This window comes from Lemur catta, chromosome 1 (genome assembly GCF_020740605.2).
Source record: "Lemur catta isolate mLemCat1 chromosome 1, mLemCat1.pri, whole genome shotgun sequence".
Taxonomy (NCBI): domain Eukaryota; kingdom Metazoa; phylum Chordata; class Mammalia; order Primates; family Lemuridae; genus Lemur; species Lemur catta.
The window spans coordinates 107,215,110-107,236,606 of NC_059128.1; the positions used below are offsets into that span (position 1 = coordinate 107,215,110).

At 61.9% G+C, this 21,497-nt stretch overlaps 1 protein-coding gene across 1 annotated transcript; it reads left to right on the top strand.

Annotated features, from left to right (window-relative positions):
• Window positions 1-1,268: 1,268 nt before the first annotated feature.
• On the top strand, window positions 1,269-15,258 carry EFNA2 (ephrin A2). The gene is made up of 4 exons (XM_045543498.1): window positions 1,269-1,417; window positions 10,453-10,760; window positions 13,447-13,512; window positions 13,822-15,258. The coding sequence occupies exons 1-4, from the start codon at window positions 1,269-1,271 to the stop codon at window positions 13,941-13,943; spliced, it is 645 nt and encodes a 214-aa protein (XP_045399454.1). The 3' UTR covers window positions 13,944-15,258.
• The last annotated feature ends 6,239 nt before the right edge of the window (window positions 15,259-21,497 follow it).

Sequence of the window (21,497 nt, forward strand, 5' to 3'; positions counted from 1 at the left end):
TTTCGATGATCCCTCACTTGGGGACCTTCCAGTCCAAGAGGGCTTGGATCCAAGACGGGGGTTCCTTCTCTTGCACCCAGAGAGTAGAACTTGGCTGGGCAGCACTGGCTCTGTCTAGCAGCCAACACTTGGTGACAGTGTACCCTTCACAAGCTCAGTGTGTGTAAGAGCATACATGGAGGACAGGCGCAAGTGTTTTGCCTGTGGTCAGCCTCCTAGGAGGAGAGGTGGCTCTGTGTTCCCTGCACAGGTCCAGCACTGGGCCTTTGCTCGGGCGATGCCCTCTGCGGGGAATGTTTCCCATCCTCCCTGGCCTGTTGGATTCCTGCATGTTGACTTATTTGCTGTCCAGCTGGATCTCACTCTAGTCAGACTTGGCATGCACTGGGCCACCTACTATGCACTCTGCACCCTTAGGGATGAGGTAGGGACTGCTGTTCCAGAGAACAAAACACAGGCTCAGCGAGGGCCTCCAGAGAGGGATAGTGACTCCACAGGGGCCCCCAGGGAGGCAGCCACAGCCCTGCTTCGGACTTTGTTCAGCCGACTCCAAAACTTAACCTGGGGCCAGCGGGGAGCTGAGGCTGGGAGGCGGCTGGGCCTGACTAAGGACTTTTGTGTCTGGGTTTTGTGTCCCTGCAGCAGATCACGTTGGAATCGGGGTGCCTGGACGGGGTCAGTCGTCCTGCAACGGCAGGCCCCGCGGCGTGGCTCCGGGGGAGTGCGGGGAGGAGGTGGAGGCCTTGCGCCCCCAGCCCCTCTGAGACTGGAGGCCGGGCGCACGCACCCACGCTGGTGGGGGGCGCGCGGAGTTGGGGTCGCCGGGGCAGGACCCCGGGGACCCAGCAGCCAGACTGGGGACCGGTCTGGGAGGCGCGGCCAGGCCGGGGGCCGCGGCGAAGGCTGGAGACCCCCGCCCAGCCCCCGCGCGGCCGGGGCACGGCGGGAGGGGGCGCCCGCGGCCCTCCCTGCGTTCGGGCGGGACAAAGGCCGGAGCCCCGGCCCCTCCCCGGCGGGCGCGGCGGCGGCGGCCCGCGCTCCGAGAGAGTCCGCGCGGCCGGGTCCCGCGCCCGGGGCGACCCCGGCGCCCCGCCCCGCCGCCGCCTGACTTCCCGGCGCCCGAGGTCGCGCGCGCGGAGGCGGGGGCGGCCGGGGATCTCCAAGCGCTGCCGCGCCCTCCTCCCGCCCGCCCCGCGCCCGCCCGCTCGGCGGCGGCGGAGACGGCTGGCAGGCGGCGGCGGGAGCGCGAGCGCGGCCGGACCGGGGCCATGGCGCCCGCGCAGCGCCCGCTGCTGCCGCTGCTGCTGCTGCTGCTGCCGCTGCCGCCGCCGCCGCCGCCGCCCTTCGCGCGCGCCGAGGACGCCGCCCGCGCCAACTCGGACCGCTACGCCGTCTACTGGAACCGCAGCAACCCCAGGTGAGCGCGGCCGCGGCGGGGGCACCGCGGGACCCTCGGACGCCCCCCCACGCCGCGACGGCCCCCGCTTGGGCTCGGGGCGCCCCTGCGCGCTCTGCCTCCGGAGCGGGGGCGCAGCTTCCCTTGGGAGACCCCCGGGGAGTTGCGGCCCCCCGGAGTTCGGGGGACTCGCCCCTGTTCGCGCATCCCCCACCAGGGCGCCCCACTGTCCCGAAGACCTGGGGGACTCGCGCCCCGCATTCCCCAGAGCGCCAACGTCTACTGGAGTTCCGGCAACCCCTCCGGCACCCTCAGAAGCCTTGCAGCCGCGAAGTTCCATGCTTGGACTTGGGGGACCCTGTGCTCCACCGGCCTCTCCGGGGACCCCCGTCGGTTGTGCAGTTTGGTGGGGATCCCCGAGGACCTTGGCACTGAGCTGCCTGCTGGGGTGGGGGCCGTGGCCCTTGGGGCAAAGGGTCTGTGGGTGCATCCTGCTGGTGGATCCCCAGATAAACTTGGGGAAGTTGGAATGTCCCTCCCTCCGGACCTAGCGTCTGCATCCACTGTCCACTCCAGGGGGCCCTTGGGTCCAGCTTTGTAGGGAGACCGGGTGGCCCAGGGGGTTGGGGTCAGTCTTGGGAGGTGCATTGGGATAGTGTCCTCTTCTGTCCTCCTGGCGCTGACCGGGAAACTGAGGTGCAAAGGGGATGAGTGACTGTCTCAAGGTCACAGCGAGGGGGAAGCCTTGGGGAAGGGACCCAGGTGACCTGGCACACAGCCTGCCACTCTGGGCCAAGGTGCCCCACCCGCCTGCTGCACGGTTCCCTGTGTTTTGGGTCAGGTCTGTGCCAGGCACTGGGTATAATCTGGGGGGTGGCGGAAGCCCTGGATAGTCAGGGTGAGAAAAGTTTACTGGGGACTGACCACATTCTGGACATCGGCAGAGCACTCTGGGCCATTCTGGGGTCCCCAAGGCCAGAGCGGGCTGGGGAGTCCCATGGGAGACAGGGCTTTGGGGTCCTGGGGCTCGGTGGTCAGCTCTGGCACTCAGGCTCTTGCTGTCTGGCCGGGCTGCACATGAGGGCACCGAGCTGGTCTCCCTCCTCCTCTGCCACCACTGGTCACATTCTCCACGTTTTCTAGCCGCTTCCTGTGCCGGCCAAGCTGCCCTCTGGATCCCAGCATCCCTCCCTGTCCCCTGCTGTCTCCTGCTGTCCCCGATCCCCAGGCGGAAAGTTGCATAAAGGGCCGTCTTTGAGGCAGGCTCTGGGACAAGGGCGGCCCGTGTTCCGCTGTGGGGGTGGGGACAGTGGGCAGACCCAACCTTCACTGCTGCCCGGCTGTGGGGTCGGGACCCGGGGGGCTGAGGGCAGGGACCCCGGGCCTCTGAGGGACCGCTGGGCCACCGAGGAGCCTGTCCCTGTGCCGCCTGCTGTGCTGGTCACATGTGGGTTTGATTAAGGCTCTTCCCTGTTGCTGGCCACGCGGGGAGCCCAGCGGGCAGCACTTTCCCGGCCCAAGTTTTTGGTTTCAGCTCCGGAATCTCCTGTCCCGGCATGGTCTGTCCTTTGTTCTAGCAAACGCCAAACAAGGAGCCGGGAACAGGGAGGGAAGGGGTCCACAGGGCCGCCCTGTTGCCCTCACCTGCCGTGGGGCTGTGGGCTGTGAGCAGGACCCTCACCCAGGGGACAGAGGTGGCCTCCCCAGTGCCTGGCTTGGGCTGGCCACTTGGCCACCTCCTGTTGCTCTGTGTCTGACGTGACAGCCTGGCTCGGACCACTGCCCAAGGACACAGCCTTGCTGGGCTGCAGAGCAGACCTGGGCAGCTCCAGGGCCTCCCCTCCTCCTCTGTCTCTGGCTTGTGGTGTCCAGGGTGCTGGTGATGGCACCCGACACCCTGCAGTGGGACCCAGGGCCCAGACTCGTCGGGCATACGGGCTTCATCGCCGAGGTTGGGTGGCTCCGTGGCAGGAGGGGCTCTACAGCCCTCTGGAGATTTAGTATCCTGAGTTAGCCAGGCTGGCAGCTGTGCCTGGGTTAGGAGGGTGTTTGCCCCGGCAAAGGGGGTGGTTTTGGGCCTCCGTGTCCATGGGGACCCAGTGGTGGGGAAACCGGCCTGGGGAGAGGTGCGGTGCTGGCAGCCAGGCCTGAGGTGTGAGCCTGGGCTGGCTGGGAGAGACCAGCATGGGGTCCGGGCAGAAATGCCGGTGGAGGAGGCGTGTGAGGGACGAAGGGACCCTGAGTCTGAGCGGGGGACACACACAAAAGGGCCATAGGTCCGACAGGCAGGGTGAGCGCTGGCGGGACTGGTGGGCTTGGGTCAGGGACCCACGGGTAGGGGCAGTGTTGCAGCGAGCCCGGCCACCCCTCCCGCCCAGCCAGCCTGGACCCCGCAAGAGGTGACAAGGACATGGCTGTGCTTCCCGAATCATATTGTCCCTGCTGTGAAGTGCATCTCCTGCGCACACACAGTTGGCGGACGTCACTGAGGGAGCCCTGCACCCGCTTCCTCCGGCCGAGATACGGTATGGCCCCACTGGCCCCAGCGCTGGCACCGGCTGACGATCCTGGTCTGTTCGACCTGCCCCACCTGGGCTGGGTGCCCCGGAGCTGGCCGCTGGGCATCTCTGGGCCTGTCCCCAGCTGGGCTGGGCTGGGGGGCTGTTGGTTTGGACTTGGCCAGGCCACGGCATTTTTTGCGCACCTGCATGGCTGCTCCTGTGCACTGTTGTGGGGGGTGGTGCAGATGTGCCCAGGAGTCACATCGGGCTGCGGGTTATGGCCGTGCGTGTGGCTGCGTGTTTTGTGCATGACAGGGGTGTCCTGGGGAGACCTAGGAAGTGTGTGTCTGTGTGTAGGGTACACATGCATGTCTGCATGTGGCATGGTATCACGAGTCTACTATGTGCCGGGCGGCCCTGGCTCTGGCATGTTTGCATGAGCGTGTGTGTGATGCTGCATGGAGTGCACATGTGTGCGTGTGAGCGTGCCCGTGTCGCTGGTGCACCCACACCTGCATGAGCATGTCTGTGCATGGAATGTCTGTGGTATCTGAGCCCCACATGCATGTCTGCGTGTGAGGTGCATGCGTGTCATGTCCATGCATGGAGTACATACGTGTGTGCACATCTGCATGGGGTGCATGCCTGTGGCCGTGCAAGTGTGTATGTATGGAGGCAGCTCCGGCGGTGTCAGGACCTGCGCTGTGGGAGCAGCCGCAGCCCCAGAACAGTCCACACTGATGACCCCATGCTGGCCCTCCCTCTCCTCCTTCCCTGGGGAGAGGGCAGGTCTCTCCTGTGTGCAGACAGGCCCTGGAGGCTCAGAGCAGGCGCGACGCAGGGCGCTTGCTGTCCCCGGGAGTCCCCACTCCTGAGTGGAAACCCTCAGCGCCTGTGGACCCTGTGCTGACCGGGGTCGGGGTCGCTGGGGTTGGTGCCCGTGCCCACAGGGCAGCTCTGGCAGCAGCTGCCCTCCCTGGGTCCCCGAGGACCCAATAGCGCTCCGATGTGGGCAGCGGCCAGGCTCCCCTCTTCAGCTTCCAGGTAGGAAAATGGCGATGTGGGCAGGGGCCTGGTCCCCAAGGGAGGTGTCTCTGCCGTGGCAGAGGTGACCTGAGGTCTGTGGCTCTGCTGGCCTCCCTTGGCGTCTGGGGGAACCAGCTTTGAAGGGGGCTATGCTGTGTTTTGCCGCATGAGGGTTTTTTGTTTTGTGTGAGAGAATCTTGGCCGCCCAGCTTTGGCGGGGGCGTGGGAAGCGAGGGGGTGGGCCCGGGGGATTCAGGGCCTGAGGCTGGGGGCCGGTAGGCTGTGGGGCACCTGGGCTTGGACTCGGGGGTCTGGGAGACCGGGGCATGACGTCTGGTGGGCAGCTTTGCTGCTTGGAGCAATTCACCTGCGCCTGCTCTGCCAACTGGAGTGACTCGGCCCCATGCAGGCCCGGTGGGTTGGCAGCTCAGCATGATGTGAACAAGGCAAGGCATGAGCGTGACCCAGTGGGCTCAGTCGCCCCCGCACAGAGAGGGAAACTGAGGCAGCTCCTGTGCTGGAGATGAAGGGCCTTTGGTAGCTGGTGTGCCCAGTCTTGGGCCGGCCCCCAGGTGTTCCAGGTCGTGTTCCAGCTGATGCACAGGCATCTCTGCATCTCTGTGTCTCTGTGTCTCTGTCTCTCCCCGTCTCTGGGTTTCCTGGGCTGTGACAGGAGGCCCAGGCCTTCCTGTTATTAACATAGTGGGATTCGACCTCCCACCATCTGTGTGGCTAGGGGCCAGGGGTGGGCTGCAGGGGATCCTGCAGGGGTCCCTCGGGGTCATGGTGGAGGTGGAAGGTTGCCCTTGGGTGGCAGGTGCATCAGTGGGGTCTGCGAGGTGGCACTTTTGTGGGGCAGGTGGTTTCCGTTATTGGTCTGTCCCTCCACACTGAGCCAGGCCCCATGGGGATGCAGGTCCCAGGCCCTGGGGCCGCGTGTTCGTCATGACAGCACCCCCTTCCCTCCTCCTCAGGAACCGTGACGCGGCCCAGCCTGGCCCCAGAGCTGTTGCTCATGGAGGATTTTCTGTCTTGGCTGTGGGTCCTGAGGGACGGCCTGGCTTTATCCAGTGGGCTGTGCCTGGGAGAGAGGCAGAGCTGCCGCCTGTCCCTGTCTCCCACTGGGCTGCCGCATCCCAGACACACGGCGGAATGCTCACTCGGCAGAGGAGCAGACAAGCCGGCGGGATTTTTGTTTTAACCTCACCCAGACGTTTGAACTCCTTGGCCCAGCCAGCCCTGGGGTGCCGGTCCCCACGACTGCTCCCACACCGGGGTGCTGTGGGAGCCTGGCTGGGGAGGGCTCACCTGCTGCACCTTGGTCTCACCGTGTGACCCAGGGACCTGGGCTTCAAAGGACCTCATTCATGGCCTGGGCCAAGTCGCCCCCTTGCCCACCCTGCCCCGCCGCCTTGCATACCCCCGGTCTGCCTGCCCTGTGGGTTGGGGGCCCGCACTCCACGGGCAAAGCTGCCATGGCCCTGAGCAAGAGTGACTCACTCTGCAAGACCACTGGGAAGTTGGGCACAGCCCCTAGTGTCCCCACCTGGGGCTGGCCTCAGAGTGTCAGACACAGCCTGGGTATGTGTTGCGGGGAGGGCGAGGGTAGGGTGACCAAGGACTCTGCACCCTCTGGACTCTGCACGGGGCTGCCACGCCCGCCACAGCCGAGACCTAGGTACAGCTGACCCTGCAAGTCTGGCTCCCCAACCTGGTTCCGTTTTTTCTCTCTCTCGCTTTGGCTGTGGGACCCCTGCCTCAGTTTACCCTCCTGCACCCACGAGGCCACCGTCATCCTCTCTGGGGCTGACCCTGCAGTATCTTGGGACCTTCATTTCCCTGGAGGTCCTGCCCAGCCCCCAGGCAGGAGGAAAGCTGGCCAGTCCTAAGGTGGCGGTGACATCTCTTTGGCCCCTCAAAAAGCCCGGGGTGGGCACTGTGCCCCACTGAGGGTGGCAGAAGGGGCCGGAGGGCTCTGCCCCCTGCTGGGCCTCGGGGCCCTGTCTGTCTGCTCACTGGGTAGGCCTGGCCCCCCCACAGGCGCTTCTTAACCCTGCTAGAGAGATGGGGATGGGCCCAGACACCCCCCCCCCAGAGGCAGAGGAAGGGACCCGCCTGGTGCAGGGTGGGAAGGTGCCCACCTGCCCAGCCTCAGGGGTCCTGTCTGACCCACTCCTGCCTCAGTTTCCGTTCTGGGAAGGCAGCCCAGCCCATCCCCACCCCAGTTTTGGGCAAGACTTCTAATTAGTTGCTTTGCTATTAGTGTCTAATGAGTTGACAATCCCCGGATTGGAGCTAATTAGCTGCAGGCCGGGTGGTCGCCAGGAGGGGGCGATGGGTGGGCGGGGTCCGGCTGCCCAGGCTGAGTAGGCAGGCGAGGCTGTGCCTGGGGCCAGGAGGGCTGCCTGGAGGTGTGGATGCTGGCACCTGCCAGGAGAGCTGGGGAAGGTGCCGGGTGGGGGGAGAACTGGAGGGATGAAAGCTGCTGGGGCTCCCTCTCCCTGTCTGGGAAGAGATCCCAAATCAGTCATTAACCCCTTAGTGAGAATTTCGATCTCTATCTGCGGCTCCCACAGAGGAGCATTTGCATATCCGGGCTTCTCACTAATGAAGGGAGTGGGGGCTTTGTCTTGCTCTCAGCGGGTTGGGTTTTTGGGTTGGGCCCCCACCCCCCAGCAGGTGCCACCCTGAACAGGGGCAAGGCGCCCACCCCTGGCTCAGCTGCCAACTTGGAAGCTGGAATGCCGACGCAGCAAGGCTGACGCTATTTTAGAGACAGGAAGGGAAAAAAGTGGCCCACTCAGGCAGCCAGAGCTGGAGGGGGGGTTCCCCTGGGACCTGCCTGCCTGGGGTCCCCACCCCACACACCTAGAGGCTGCTTTTTGCTTCCCATGACTCTAGCACCTCAGAGTCCTCGAGTCTTGGCCTTTTAAATTCCCCCGTTTGAGCAACAGACATGCATTGAGTGCCACTGTATACAGGGCTGGTGCAGGCTACAGGGGAAGGAATGGAGGAGGAGGCCAAGTTCATGGTCTGGGGAGACAGACACAAATCATATGAAGGATTGATGTAGAGTTGAGAGCTATGGAAGGAAATGGAGGAACAGTGTTTCAGGTGGCTGGAACAGCACGTGCAAAGGACCTGGGGTGTGAACAGGGTAGGGAGTGAGCCTTGGGGAGACTGGGATGATGAGGGTGGGGTGGCCGGGCTGCATGGGGCCTGGGCAGGGTGTGGACTTTATTCTGAGCCATGAGGAGCAGATGGAGGGCTTTGAGCCAGTGGGTCACAGAGTTTGATTCCCATGCAGAAAAGCGACTTGGGTTTGGGGGATCCCGGAGTCTGGCAGGGCCGGGGCATCTGGCCTCAGAGCCAGCAGAGCGGCCACCTAGATCTCTGATGTTTTATGGAAGACGGGAGGAGAGAACGTGGTGGTGTCACACTCAGGCCAGGAAGGCAGGCAAAATTCCAGTGGGGAGGGCTGGTGCCGTGGCCTCACTGTTGGAGTCTGTTTCCGTCTCACGTTCTCTTCCAGGATGGCTGTTGATCCCTAGGCGTCAACAGAGGGATGAAAGGGGAAACTGAGGCCTGAGGGGTTGGGGGCTGGGACCCTCCCCTCTGGTTCTCCCGACGGAGGCCTCCTGGGCAGGGTGGCCTGGGTGCGGGCAGGTCCTTGGGCTGGAGCTGGGCCTCTGCTCCATCGATTTACTGATCAATGGTGCTTTCACTCGGGGCTGGGAAGAAGCGAAATGACTTTTCTAAAATGCCTGGAGCGAGTTCCACATCGATCCTGCCCAAGGGGCTGGAGGATGAGGCAGGTCAATGAGACGCCTATGCCCCACCGGCCAATGGGCAGCCTGAGGGATGGGCTGAGTCTGAGCCTGCCCCGGTCCCAGCCTGTCCCTACTGTGTACACGCCCAGAGCTTTCCCAGTGGCCATAAGGACCGTTCCACTGCACAGAGAGGAAAATGAGGCCTTGAGAAGGGGTTGTAGCTTGACACCCAGCTGGGCTCAGATCCACTTGAGCTCAGGACTACAAGGCTCTTGAGGCCCAGATGGACCCCGACCTCTGAGTCTCTCGCCAGACAGAGATTCCCTGTGTGGCACTCCTCCCTGCCTCTGTGCCGGGTCCACAGTGGGTGATGAAGGATGTGGGGTGAGCTCCCCACCCTGGGACAAATCCAACAAAGGAGGGGGAAGGGCTGGGGGTCACCACTGCCTCCGGCTCCCAGCCCTGAAATTCTTTGCTCTTGAAATCTTCGGGCTGGATCCTCGGTGACTGATGGGGAAACTGAGTCACAAGTGGGCAGGAACTCCAGACTGCCTCATCTCAACGTGGGGACCCAGGAACCCTCAGCCCCACCCAGTGCAGCGTCTCAGGCCTCGGGGAAGCTGGGCTGATGCTGATAATCGGGTGCCCCTCACGTGCCTGCTGTGCCAATTAGTACATGCAGCATGGGGGCCGCTAGGGCTCCCTCCTGCAGGCTGGGCGGTGGCTGGTGTGCTGGGCACAGAGGCAGGGGCGGGGCCGGGAGCAAGGCAGCCTGCACCCACCCTCACTGGGCCTCAGTTTCCCTAGCTGGAGCAGGGGGAGGAGGCAGGAGTAGCGTGGGGAGCCCTCCGCATCCCTCCTGCCTAGGCCTTTTATGTGCTAATAAGTCTCCCTCAGGCCCCCCCCATCGTGCCTCCCTTGGTTTACATGACAGGGACCCTGGGGACCACATGCAGATCTGAGGGCTCCTGCCACAGCCACCCAAGGCGATGAGGGAAGGGGAGTGCAGGTCCCCCCTCAACCTCCCGGGCCTAGGCTGGGGTGCTGAGGTGTTGGGAGCAGGGGAACCCCCTGGGGTGGCCGGGAGGTTGGGGGGTGGCTGGGGGATTCTCAGGGTTCCGGAGGTTTCAGGGTTCGAGATGTGCAGAGGATGCAGGGACTCGCCAGGGTCCCCGGGATGGGCATGGTGGGCGCCTCTGTGCTGGGCTTGGGTGCAAGCCGGGGAGCTGAGGGAGGGGGGCTGAGGCGTCCTTCACTCCAAGTCCTGCTCCCTTCAGGGAAACTGAGGGTAGAGCTTGCCTCAGCGGGACTTAGTAGGCACCCACGGCCTCCTGTGTTTCTGCGATGCCCTGGTCGTTCTTGGCAGGCGCAGAACTGCAGAAGCAAAGGGGACAGGCTGCGTCTGGTGGGGCGGAGGAGGCTGCCTGGAGGAGGGGGTGTGGGCCTTAAACAGCAGTTTCTGGAGAAGGAATTCAGGGTGGAGGGAACGGCTTGTGCAGACGTGCAGGAGTCTGGACCCCCAGCCCGTTCGCGCGGAGGGGTCCAGATCCCGGCTGGCCCACAGTCAGCCCGGCTGCGGTGCTGCCTGGGACACTGAGGCACGGGGGCGGGGCAGTGCCAGGCTCCCAGCTGGAGCCGTTCTTGAGGAGGCGTGCACCCCTCGGGACGGTGACCCCGCCCCCATGCTTACCTCCCCGCGTTGACCCCGCCCCACTACCCCGCCCCCGCGCTGACCCCGCCCCCCGATCCTGCCCCGCAGGTTCCACGCGGGCGGGCCGGGTGGCGGCTACACCGTGGAGGTGAGCATCAACGACTACTTGGACATCTACTGCCCGCACTACGGTGCGCCGCTGCCGCCGGCCGAGCGCATGGAGCGCTACGTGCTGTACATGGTCAGCGGCGAGGGCCACGCGTCCTGCGACCACCGCCAGCGGGGCTTCAAGCGCTGGGAGTGCAACCGGCCGGCCGCGCCCGGGGGCCCGCTCAAGTTCTCGGAGAAGTTCCAACTCTTCACGCCCTTCTCGCTGGGCTTCGAGTTCCGGCCGGGCCACGAGTACTACTACATCTGTGAGTGGGCGGGGTGGGGCGAGGCCACGGGTACTGCTATAGCTGTGAGTGGGCGGGGCGGGGCCACAAGTACCACTACATCTGTGCGGGGGCGGGGCCAGGGCCCTACTACATCAGTGAGGGGGCGGGACCATGAGCGCTACATCTCTGAGGGGGCGGGGCCACGAGTACTACATCTGTGAGGGGCGGGGCCTACAGCCCGGAGTGGGACGAAGGCAGGGCTGTGCCGGGGGCGGGGCCTGTGGCCAGGGGAGGGTCTGGGCGGGGCCTGGTCCCAGTTCTGGGCGGGGTCAAGGCAAGGGTGGTTTCTGGGTGAGGTGTGGGGCGGGGCCATGGCGAGGGGCGAGGCCTGGTGGTTGGGGGCGGGACTCCTCATGCCGCTCTGTCTGGCCACGATCTCAATCTCATGTCCCGGGTGTGAAGGGTTGTCACCCTCCCAGCAAGCCGGGAGTGTCATTGTCCCTGTTTGCAGATGGGAAACCTGAAGGTCCCAGCGAGGCTGAGGCCACTCAAACACACATGCACACACACGCATGTGCACACACACACCCACACCAGTGTGACCTCGGTTTCCAGACCACTCAGCCTCCGGCTGGGGAAGCCGATGGACCTGCCTCAGTTTCCCAACACTGAGAACCCCCCGGCCCCCCAGCGCACTGAGGGGGGAAACTGAGGCCCAGCGGGGGTGGGGAGCATGGTGGAAGCCACAGTGTGAGGCACATCCTTTGTTCTGCACGAACCGCAGGCCCGACTGGGTAGGGGTCTCCCCGGACTCCCCCCACCCTTCCACCGCAGCACCCCAAGCCCCCGATAATGGTGGGGTCTCCAACTGCAGATTGGTTAGCCCCAGCAGAACCGCGGTGGGGTGGGGTTGGGGAAGGCTGCCCCTTCCTGCTGCCCAAGCTGGGCAAGCCAAGCAGGGTCCCAAGCTGGCTTTTTTCTCCCCCGACGGCAGAGTCGGGCCCAGGTTCGAGAGCCGCTTTACTATGACCTTGGCCAGGAACACGGAGGTCCAGGCACTGCCCACCGTGAGATGGGGGTGTCGCATCGCACTTGATGCCTGGGCCATGGCTCTGAGAGAGGCATCCTGTGGTGGGGGATTCCTGTTTCGCAGCATCTGGAGAGTGCTGGGGAGCTGGTGGGGGCGAGCTGGGGTCTGACCCCAGGGCTTAGTGCAGGGGCCGGGGCGCCTCCACGCGCAGCTCCCACTGTATGGAATTAAACCTTGCAAGACCCCGGTTCCCTTCTCTGCTCTCTTTGACTTTTTCCCTTTTAATTCAGGGAAGAAGCGGATGGGGGAGGGGGAAAGAAGGTATTTAAATTAAGTCCCCGTAATATAAGAAAAATTACATTTTTCTTTCTGAGACAGAAATTTCATAAAGATAATTATTGTAATTATTCGTCCTATCTCTGTGACGAATGTTATTTTTATTACGTGCTTTCTATCTTCATCTTGCAGCCTTAGGGGCTTCTGGGGGGCTAGTAGAGGTGGCGGCCACCGAGAGCCAGGCCGTGCGGGAGCCCTGGGCCTGGCAGGGGCAGCCTGACCTCCTCTCCGTGTGTGCATGCGTGTGCACCCACACCTTCTCACTCCTGTCCACATGTGTCTTCTCTGCCGGCCCCGAGTTGGCTTCAGGCCTCCTTCTGTCTCCCCTCCTGACACACCCCAATACCAGGGAGTCCCCCCACCCCATGCCAGGGCACTTTTCCAGTGGGCCGAGGAGCAGGGAGAATGACGGTGGAATTTTCGGCAGGAGGACCGCGTGTGGCTTCTGCTTCTGTGTGACCTCGGGCAGTCTGGGTCCCTCTTGAAGTGGGGCAGGAACGCTCCTCCCTCCTAGGGGTAACTGTCTCTCCCTGTCTCCCAGATGGAAAATAATCTTTTCGGGTGCACCTACCGTGTGCCAGGGGAGGTGCAGAGAGGAAGTGACTTGCCCACAGGCACCCAGAGAGCAGGGATTTTGAGCCCGGTCCATTTGGGCTCCCCCAAAATTTGGCTACCCCAATTTTTTGTTGATCAATTGAAAACAAACATTTTTTTTTTTTTTTTTTTTGAGACAGAGTCTCACTGTGTTGCCCTGGCTAGAGTGCCATGGCGTCAGCCTAGCTCACAGCAACCTCAAACTCTTGGGCTTAAGCGGTCCTACTGCCTCAGCCTCCCGAGTAGCTGGGACTACAGGCATGTGCCACCATGCCCGGCTAATTTTTTGTATATATATTTTTAGTTGTCCAGATAATTTCTTTCTATTTTTAGTAGAGACGGGGGTCTCGCTCAGGCTGGTCTCGAACTCCTGACCTCGAGTGATCCACCCACCTCGGCCTCCAGAGGGCTAGGATTACAGGCGTGAGCCACCGTGCCCAGCCGAAAACAAACATTTTTATTCATCACTTTCAAACCTCCCCTTGTGCCTGTCCTGGGGTGGGACAGAGGAGGACAAAGACATGGACATCCCCGGGCTCTGGGGGCAGGGTTGGGAAGAGGTGGGGGCAGGGGGAAGTGTGCAGGGAGGACTGCTGGGAAACAGGGGGCATTATGTCTGGGGCTTTGACGAATGGTTAGGAGTTTTATGAGTGAATTCCCACCTGGGGTCAGGGTGGAGTCACCAAGGTGGGACAGGAGGGTCCAGCCCCACGTCTGGGGCAACAAGAGCCTCTGTGCCTCTAATCCTCATCCTCTCCCTTTCAGCTGCTACGCCTCCCAATGCTGTGGACAGGCCCTGCCTGCGACTGAAGGTTTATGTACGGCCGACTAGTAAGTGTGCAATGGGGCGAGCGGGATCCAGGCCCCCACCCCTGTGTCCTAAACCCACCTAAGCAACAAGTGGTCAGAAGAGTGGGAGGTAGGGAGTCCCCCACTCTCAGCCATGGCTGGGGCAGGCCCCGCCCATGAGCCTCAGTTTCCCCATCTGCAAACATTGCAGCTCCTTTGCCCAGAGACGTTCCCAGGAGGGTGGGAAGGGCCTGCCTGGTGAACAAGGAGCCCACTGAGACCAGGCAGCACCTGGGGAGCTGGGGGGGGTCTGGGTGGCCACCACCGATCATCCGTTTCCATGTCCCCCAGACGAGACCCTGTACGAAGCTCCCGAGCCGATCTTCACCAGCAATAACTCGTGCAGCGGCTTGGGCAGCTGCCACGTCTTCCTCAGCACCGTCCCGGTGCTGTGGACGCTCCTGGGCTCCTAGTCCTGGTCCTGCAGGATGCCAGCCCACCTGGACGGCCCCAGCTGGACTGTCCAACCTCGGCCCTCTGGACCTGGCGCGGCCCCCGCCTCTGAGACCAAATAGAGACGCTGCTTCTCCCTCAACTGGTGCTGCCCCAGCGGGCAGGGAGCTGCCCACCCACTCCAGGCCCAGGCCCCAGGTAGGGGGACCAGCCAATGGCCCCCCACCCCATACCTGAGGGGCCGGGGTGTCGGCACAGCCCCTGGCCAAGCCATCTCCTCCGGGGGCACCGGAGAACCTCTTGGCAATTTTTTTTTAGTGTATTTTTCATGGTTGGATCAGAAAGACTTGAGTTTTTAATTTAATTTATCCCCTGCTGTCGCAGGGGGCAGGGGGTCCCTGGCCACCTGGGGAAGGGAATCCAGGGACACAGTTGCTCCTCTCTGCTCTGCACTCCACTTGTTGAGTTCTGGCTGGAGCCCCCCCAGGGACTCCATTGGTGCCCCAGGATGGGCGAATCTGAGCCGGAAGGGTGAGCAGTGGGTACTGCCAAGTGTGGCCCAGGAGACCCCAGACCCTTTAGCCCCATCCCCCTTGCTCCTGGCGTGTTGAGCCTCATACTTCCCTTGGAATCACAGCCCCTCACTTCTTAGGAACCACTTTGGCCAATGCAAACAACCCCCCCCCCGCCCTGTCCCTTCAACCTCGCACGGTCCTCTCCGAGCCCAAGAAGACATTAGGTTTCTGTAAATAGAGCCAGCAAGTATATACTGTGATTTATTTTTAATGTATTTCTGAGGATGGACTGGACAGTTTCTTCCCTTTTTTTCTCAGCCCTTCACAAGGGTCTTTTATTTTGGCGGGGGTGGGGTGGGGTGGGGTGGACTTTCTAGTGTAGAAGCTGCACTTCGCAATAAGCGCAATAAGCTGTCTCGTCCGTGACGCCCCGTCCCTTGACTTGGTGACCTGATAATGTTTCTAAGAAAAAAAAAAGGACAGAACAAAAGATGGAGGATACCATGACCCCCCAAAAAAGAAACCCCTTCCTGAAGACACTTTAATGAAGGAAACAGCGCATTTATACAGATTTCATATTTCTACCCGCCTTTCCTGACTCTGTGTTTTATATATATTATATATAAATATATATTGTGTACAGCCGCAGGGAGGCGGCGCAAGGCGCGCCCAGTGGCGTGGGGCGGGTGGGGGGCTTTTGTAGGCGGTCGGCGGGGCGGGCGGCGTTACTATGCCTGGAGCTGGTGACGGGGCCTCCCCCACTCCTGTCACAATCGACTTTGGATCCTGTATTTTTTTATAATAAAATGAGCATAAACCTTGAAGGCGTGTGTCTGTGTTTGGGGCCGTTGGCTCCAGTGGCAGGAGTGCTTTGTGCTAATTTGGAGGGAGTCTGGAGCCCCCCAGGGACAGGGGCACCCCTTGGAGGGATGTCTGGGGACCCCAGGGCCCGAGAGGAACCTTCGATCACGATTGACTCATTGGTTCTGTGCGTCGTTTTGGGGCCAGGCCTTGGAATCAGTATTTTATGGGCCAGCTATGGGCCTCAGTTTCCCCCTCTGGGAAATGGGAACAAGTGTCCATCACACGGCACACCTGAGCATGGCAGAATTGCTATAGCAAGGCTCTGCTGTCCCATCATCTGTGCTTAGGGCTGGGGGTGTCTCAGGCCCTGTGGTGGGTCCCCGGATTCAATCTCATTTTGTGATACCTCCATTAACAAGCTCTGGCGCCTCTGCGTGTGGCTTAGTTTCCCCAGCTGCCCCAGGCCAGGGCAGGGCTTCTGTCATCTCTGAATCTCCTCTCACTCAGCAAAAGGCATGTCTGTGGGTCCTGTGGTCCCAGGGGCCTTCCCCCAATGCCAAGCCCTGGACTGGGGAAACTGAGGCACAGAGAAGCTGAGAGTTACCCAGCTGAGGGACTGATCAGCTGTGACTACAGGGCCTCCAGCACAATTAGCCAGGCGGGAACGCTCTCAGCTAATTAATTCAGCCGTGCTGGGCCCGGCGACGGGGGCTGCCTGGTAATGAGGGTAGCCGGTGCACAAAGACCCCTGTGTGTGACCCACCCCGCCCAGCGCGGGAGGATGGACAGACGTCCACCAAGCTGAGCACCGTGGGGAGACCCTAGGGATCCCCCGATCCACTGATGAGGACCCTGAGGCTCAGAGAGAGAGGCCACCTTTTCCCGGGGCCACTTGCCTGGAAACACCTGCCCACACGCTCTGACCTAGCTACAGGGATTAGATGCAGGACCATGGGGCGGGATACCTGCGGCTGACTGCTGCTGCTCTTAAAAACACGACAGTATTCCTCTGTCGAAACCACAATTCCACGGACTTCAGTACCCTCAGAGACTTGTGCAACCATCACCACTATCTAATTCCAGAACATTCTATCACCCCAAAGGAAGCCCTGTCCCCATCAGCAGTTACTTCCCACCCCCTCCCCAGCCCCTGGTGACCATGAATCCACGTCCCATCTCTATGGATCTGCCTGTTCTGGACATTTCATATAAATGGAGTCTCACACTGTGTGCCCTTCTGTGTCTGGCGTCTCTCACTGAGCATGACGTCCTCAAGGTCCATCCACGCTGTAGCCTGTGTCAGAGCCTCGTCTCTTTCTGTGGGTGAGTGATGTTCCACGTGTGGATGGACCATGTTGGGTTTATGTGTTCACCTATCCGTGGACACTTGGGTTGTTTCCACCTTTTAGCCATTATAACAATTTTACTATTTTTGAGACACAATTTTAGCAGAAAAGGTGAGTTTGGGTAAATACAAAAACAACAGCTCTGTTCCGTACCTCAGGACCTTTGCACAGCCGTCCCCCTGCCTGGGAAGCCTTCCCCACAGACCACCACTGGACTCTCTTCCTCTTGGTCAGCCCTGGGACATGTGCCTGGCCCACCACAGGGACTCTCCCTGGAACTTGTCATCGGCCACATGCCCTGGGCAGGCACCTGCACCCTCGTGCACCCCAGTGTAGCCAGACATGCATTTTGGGCCTGGGTCTCTCAGGAACCTCTCCCATCCTCTTGCCAGACACCAGTCACATGCAGAGTGCCACTCCCTCCAGGGGCTGTGTGGTGACGTCCCTGTGGGGTGTGGGGGCCCCTCCAAACTACCAGGGGCCCCAAGGCCCCGCCCCAGTTGCGGCCAGACCCTAATGCCAGCTCCTGCAGGTCTCCTGGGTGGCCATCGATATGCGAGTCCCATGCAGGGACTTTTCCAGCCTGGAGCTTCCAGAGGAAAGTGATTTCCCTCCCGCAGCCCATTACTGCCGCCTCGGTGCCCCACCACGGGCAGGGGGTCAGAGGCAGCAGAGTGGGGCAGAGGAGTGCTGAGGTTGCCCAGGGCGCCGATGGCGGCCCTGTTTCCTCCCTCAGACTCCCAGGACAGGGCCATCTCAGTTTCCCGACGCAGATGCACGGTCCCCTCTGAGCCTCAGTGTTCCTGCTACATCTGCCCAAGGCCCCACCCCCTGGTCCAGACAGCCCTGAGATGGAGGCTGGTCCTCCACTGTCAGGGCTTAGTAGAGACCTCCTGCCTTGCAGGGCTGGGACAGTCATGCTCGGCCGCTCATCTCACGCTTCTTCCTCAGTGACCCTCCTAGTCGCAGGCCTGTGCCCCGGCTGTGCCCCACTGGGCAGAGCCTTCCCAGGCCTCCTCCTCGGGGCTTTCTTTCCTTTCCTCTTCTGCATTTATTTACCACCTTGGGCCTGCCTGTGTTTTCCTCATTTATCTCCTCCCTGGTCTGTCTGCAGCACTGGACTGTCGGCCCCCTGAGGGCAGGGACTTTATCTCTCCTGGTCACTCTAGGTTCCTGGGCCTAGAGCATGTGCGGTACACAGTAGGTGCTTACTAAATGCTTGAAGATCAAATGAATAAATGTTGTATGTATGTTTATGCAGAAGCCAGCTAATCCGAAAAGAGAGCAGAGAATATTACATAAATATTGTACCTCCCATGGCTTGTGGTCAGCACCCCGCCCGTATCTGGGGGTTTGGGGAGGGGATGCTGGTCCCGGCCGCAGGTGGCCGGGCAGCCACTGGTGGACAATTACAAAGCCAGTTCACAGCCCAGGAGCCCCTCAGGGGCCATAAATCACCACAAGATGACACACAAGCCAGAAACTAAGAAGCCGGGGCCAGACTGGTGTGGCTGGTGGGGAGACACAGCCAGAGGACGGACTCATGGCCCCTCGCAGCCTCAGTTTCCCCTCTGGAGCTGCTGGGGTGTATGAAGATGATCGTCCTGATTATAGCAATGTGGTGACAATTGGCAAGGCTGCAGTTGGGGCTGTGCACCCCCGAACCCCCATCAGCCTGGGCAAAGGCACCCAGGTATTAGTTCACCCAACACTTATTGAGGGTGGGATGGGCGTGGCCAGAGGCCTGGGGGGCACCCTCAAAGGCTGAGCAAGGCAGGAGGGTGGGGGGCGCACAAGAGGCTTTGGGGCAGAGCCAGACCCCAGAGAGCAGGCGTGGGCTCTGGGCTGGGAGCTGCCCAGGGAAGTGTTGGGAGGTGTGGACTCTCTGCCTCCTCTCCCTGTCTGAGGGAGCAGAAACCCCTGAGAGTCTCCCCCTCCACTTCCCCTCCATGCTCAGGGGCTCATACTGGGGCTCCAGAGATCAGAACTGCAGAGTCACCAGCTCCACAGCTGAGGAAGGGACATCTTGGGCCAGACCCCTCCCTCTGCGGCCTGAGAATGGGAGAGACCCTGCCTGGGTCTCCCAGGGGCTGCCCACCCAACAGCCCCCGAACTTTCCTCTTTGATCTGGGAATGGAGGCTGGGAGGGCCAGGGGCGATTGATGGGCCCTATTGGACGCTGTGGTCGGGTGGAAGGGCCCTGAGCCAGAGGAGACACCCCTGGCCCATGCAGATGGGAAAACTGAGGCCCCATGGGTCACTGAAGTGAGTCCAGGGTGAACCCTAGGCCTCCCAGGCTGGAGGGTGCTGGGGTCCCTTCATTCCAGGGTGGGTGAGTGACATGTTGCCTCCCCAGGAAACACAACACCCCCACCCCTCCGTGTCTGCCTGAAGCTGTGCCCCCCATGCCCCTGCAAGCTCTGATCTCCCTGCAGGGCTTTGGGGCTCAAGTTCAAGTCCCAGCTCCCCCACCATGGTCTATGCAGCTTCCTCTCTTGGTCTGGGGTCCATGGTGCCTGACTCCTGTCCTGGGGGTGACAGAAGCTTCCAGAGAGAATCCATGAACCTCCTTTGAACAGGACCCCCGCCACCCTCCCCACATTCAGCCCAGGGGTACCCTGATGGAGGGCAGGGAGGCAGGGAGGCTGGGGGGGTGTTTACTATTCATGGCTGTCTTGGCCCCGCCCCCACCTTCCCCTTCATACTGATAAGATGAAGGGAAAACTGAGGCAGGCATCAGGAGTGTTGTCCTTCCTGGAAGAGGGGTCCTGTGAGGGGAAGGGGAGGCAGAAGCGGGTGGTTCTGGGTCCCTCCCGTGCCCCGCCTGGCAGCCCACAGCTGACCCGGGTAAGAGCTTGAGAGCCTCATGGGCCGCTGAGAGGGGGGAGGGGAAGGGGGCAGGCCCAGGTTGGGCCTGGGGGCGCCCCTGCCCCACTAGCATAGGCCTTGAACCCGAAATAGGCAGGGAATAGGGAGGCATGTCTGCACCCCAACCCCATCCCCACCGGGCCGGTCCCCTGGTCCTGCCTTTCCCTCAGCACAGATGCCTGCCGAGCCCTGCCCCTCCCGAGAGGCCCCACCCTCCCCTCCCCTCCCCTCCCTGCTGGGGGGCTGGGCCTCCCCCCAGGCCTGAGTCTCCCAGTTTCTGCACCTCTGCCCAGGCTGGTCTCTCTACCTGAACATCTTATCATCTTATGCATATGACACTGGCTCTCTGAGCCTCAGTTTCCCCACTTACAAAATGAGGGCCCGAGCTCCAGTCTCCAAGGAGAGGGGCCTGGGTCCCAGCCCCAACCCAGCATATAATGTCAGTGGGACCCTCAGTGGGGAGGGGGTGGTGTTTCCCTTCTGGGCCTCAGTTTACTCATCTGCTACACAGTTGAGCCCTGTTTTACAGATAGAGAAGCTGAGGCTGGACGAGGGGAGCTGGGGTCCCCATTAGTGTCTCCGTGTCCAGCGGGTGGGGCAGGGGAGGCGCTGACCACCTCCCATTCCAGCCAGGGGATGAGCCGCCTGTGCCCCAGCAGCCCTGGTGGGTCTGGAATATTTATTCCTGGCTCTGAGGGTCCTCGAGGGCCCTTCAACAGCAAAAATCAGAGGTTATTGTCCTGCGGGGGCTGGGGGGAGGGTGCCCCCGAAAGGAGCCCTGAGCTGGACCCACCTGGCAAGGCCCAGCAGGCCCCCCTGCACCCTGCCCTGCCTGGCGCCAGAGTTATGGTTTGCAATATCCACACACCCACCGTTATTAGCTTCATCCATCATGTGCGGGCTGGGCTGTGGCTCCAGCAGCTCTGAGGCCAGGAGGGGAAATCAAGGCAGGGAGGATTAGTTGGCACCCCTGGCTGAGGGCACAGCTGCAGGACTGGGATAAACTCGGGCTTCAGCGCCAGCTCTGCCACCTGCCGCGGATCAGGCCTCTGCTGCTGTCAGAGTCTCAGTTTGCTCAACTGGAAAATGGGCTAGAATGGTGCAGGATGGGGGTTCAGAGCCTGGGGGTTCCTGGTAAGCGAAATGGCCAGGCCCCCCAGGAGCAGGGCCTTTGGTGCCTCTCACCCCTCCACACGTGTTCCCAGTGTCTGGCACAAAGTTAGCCGGCCCTCAATGCACATTTGTTGAATGACCGAATGAGTGTGTTGTGCGTGAACTCCAAGTCAAGTACTCTTTCTGGACAACTGGGAGAAGCTGGAGGTGAAGGCCTCATTCTCCATCGTTCACTCCTCCAGGAAGGCTGGGGGGGCAGGGGTGGCAGCAGGGAAAGGCCTGTCTTAGATGAGGCGGGCAGCAGGGGGAACTGTGGGAGTCAGCTGTGCTGGCTGGCAGATCTTTAAATTAAAATACATATATACATCAGATAAGTAAACCCAGCCCACATCCTGGTGACAGGCGGGATTAAGTTGCCCAGTTGGGGACTCAGCATTGAAGATTGGGGGTGGCGGGAGGGTGTGGGCACGTCACAGGCTCTCAGCCCCGACTGGCCCCCACTCTATTCAGGTTCTGAACACTCCCGAGCCCTCCTGGCTTGCTGGGGCCCCTAGGGAGTGAGATTTAGGGTCTGGGACACACATTCTAAGCCCCAAGGTGGGAGCTCAGGATCCGGTCCAGGTTCAAGTGAGACCAGCTACCCCATGGGGTGCCCCTTGGTAAGTCAATGTTCTCGCCTGAAATGGGGGAAGCATGGCCCCCTCTCCTGGACCTGTGGCTACACTTGGCGTTGGGATGGAATGGACCAGGCTCAAGTCCAAGCTGGACCCTTCAAGGGCTCGGATGGGCAGCCCAATTGTCCTTGTGGGGTCCTGGCAGCCTCCCTCGGGTTGGATGCCAGGGAGACTCCATTTTAGCACACGAGGAGGCCCTCATGGGGCCCCCACAGCTGTGGGGTCCCCCTTGGCTCCTTCTTGCGCCCCCAGCC

Excerpts from the sequence above, each read along its gene's own strand:
- EFNA2 (XM_045543498.1), top strand. The coding sequence starts at position 1,269 with ATGGCGCCCGCGCAGCGCCCGCTGCTGCCGCTGCTGCTGCTGCTGCTG. Across the intron at positions 1,418-10,452 it reads TGGAACCGCAGCAACCCCAG|GTTCCACGCGGGCGGGCCGG; the intron begins GTGAGCGCGGCC and ends CCTGCCCCGCAG. Across the intron at positions 13,513-13,821 it reads GGTTTATGTACGGCCGACTA|ACGAGACCCTGTACGAAGCT; the intron begins GTAAGTGTGCAA and ends CATGTCCCCCAG.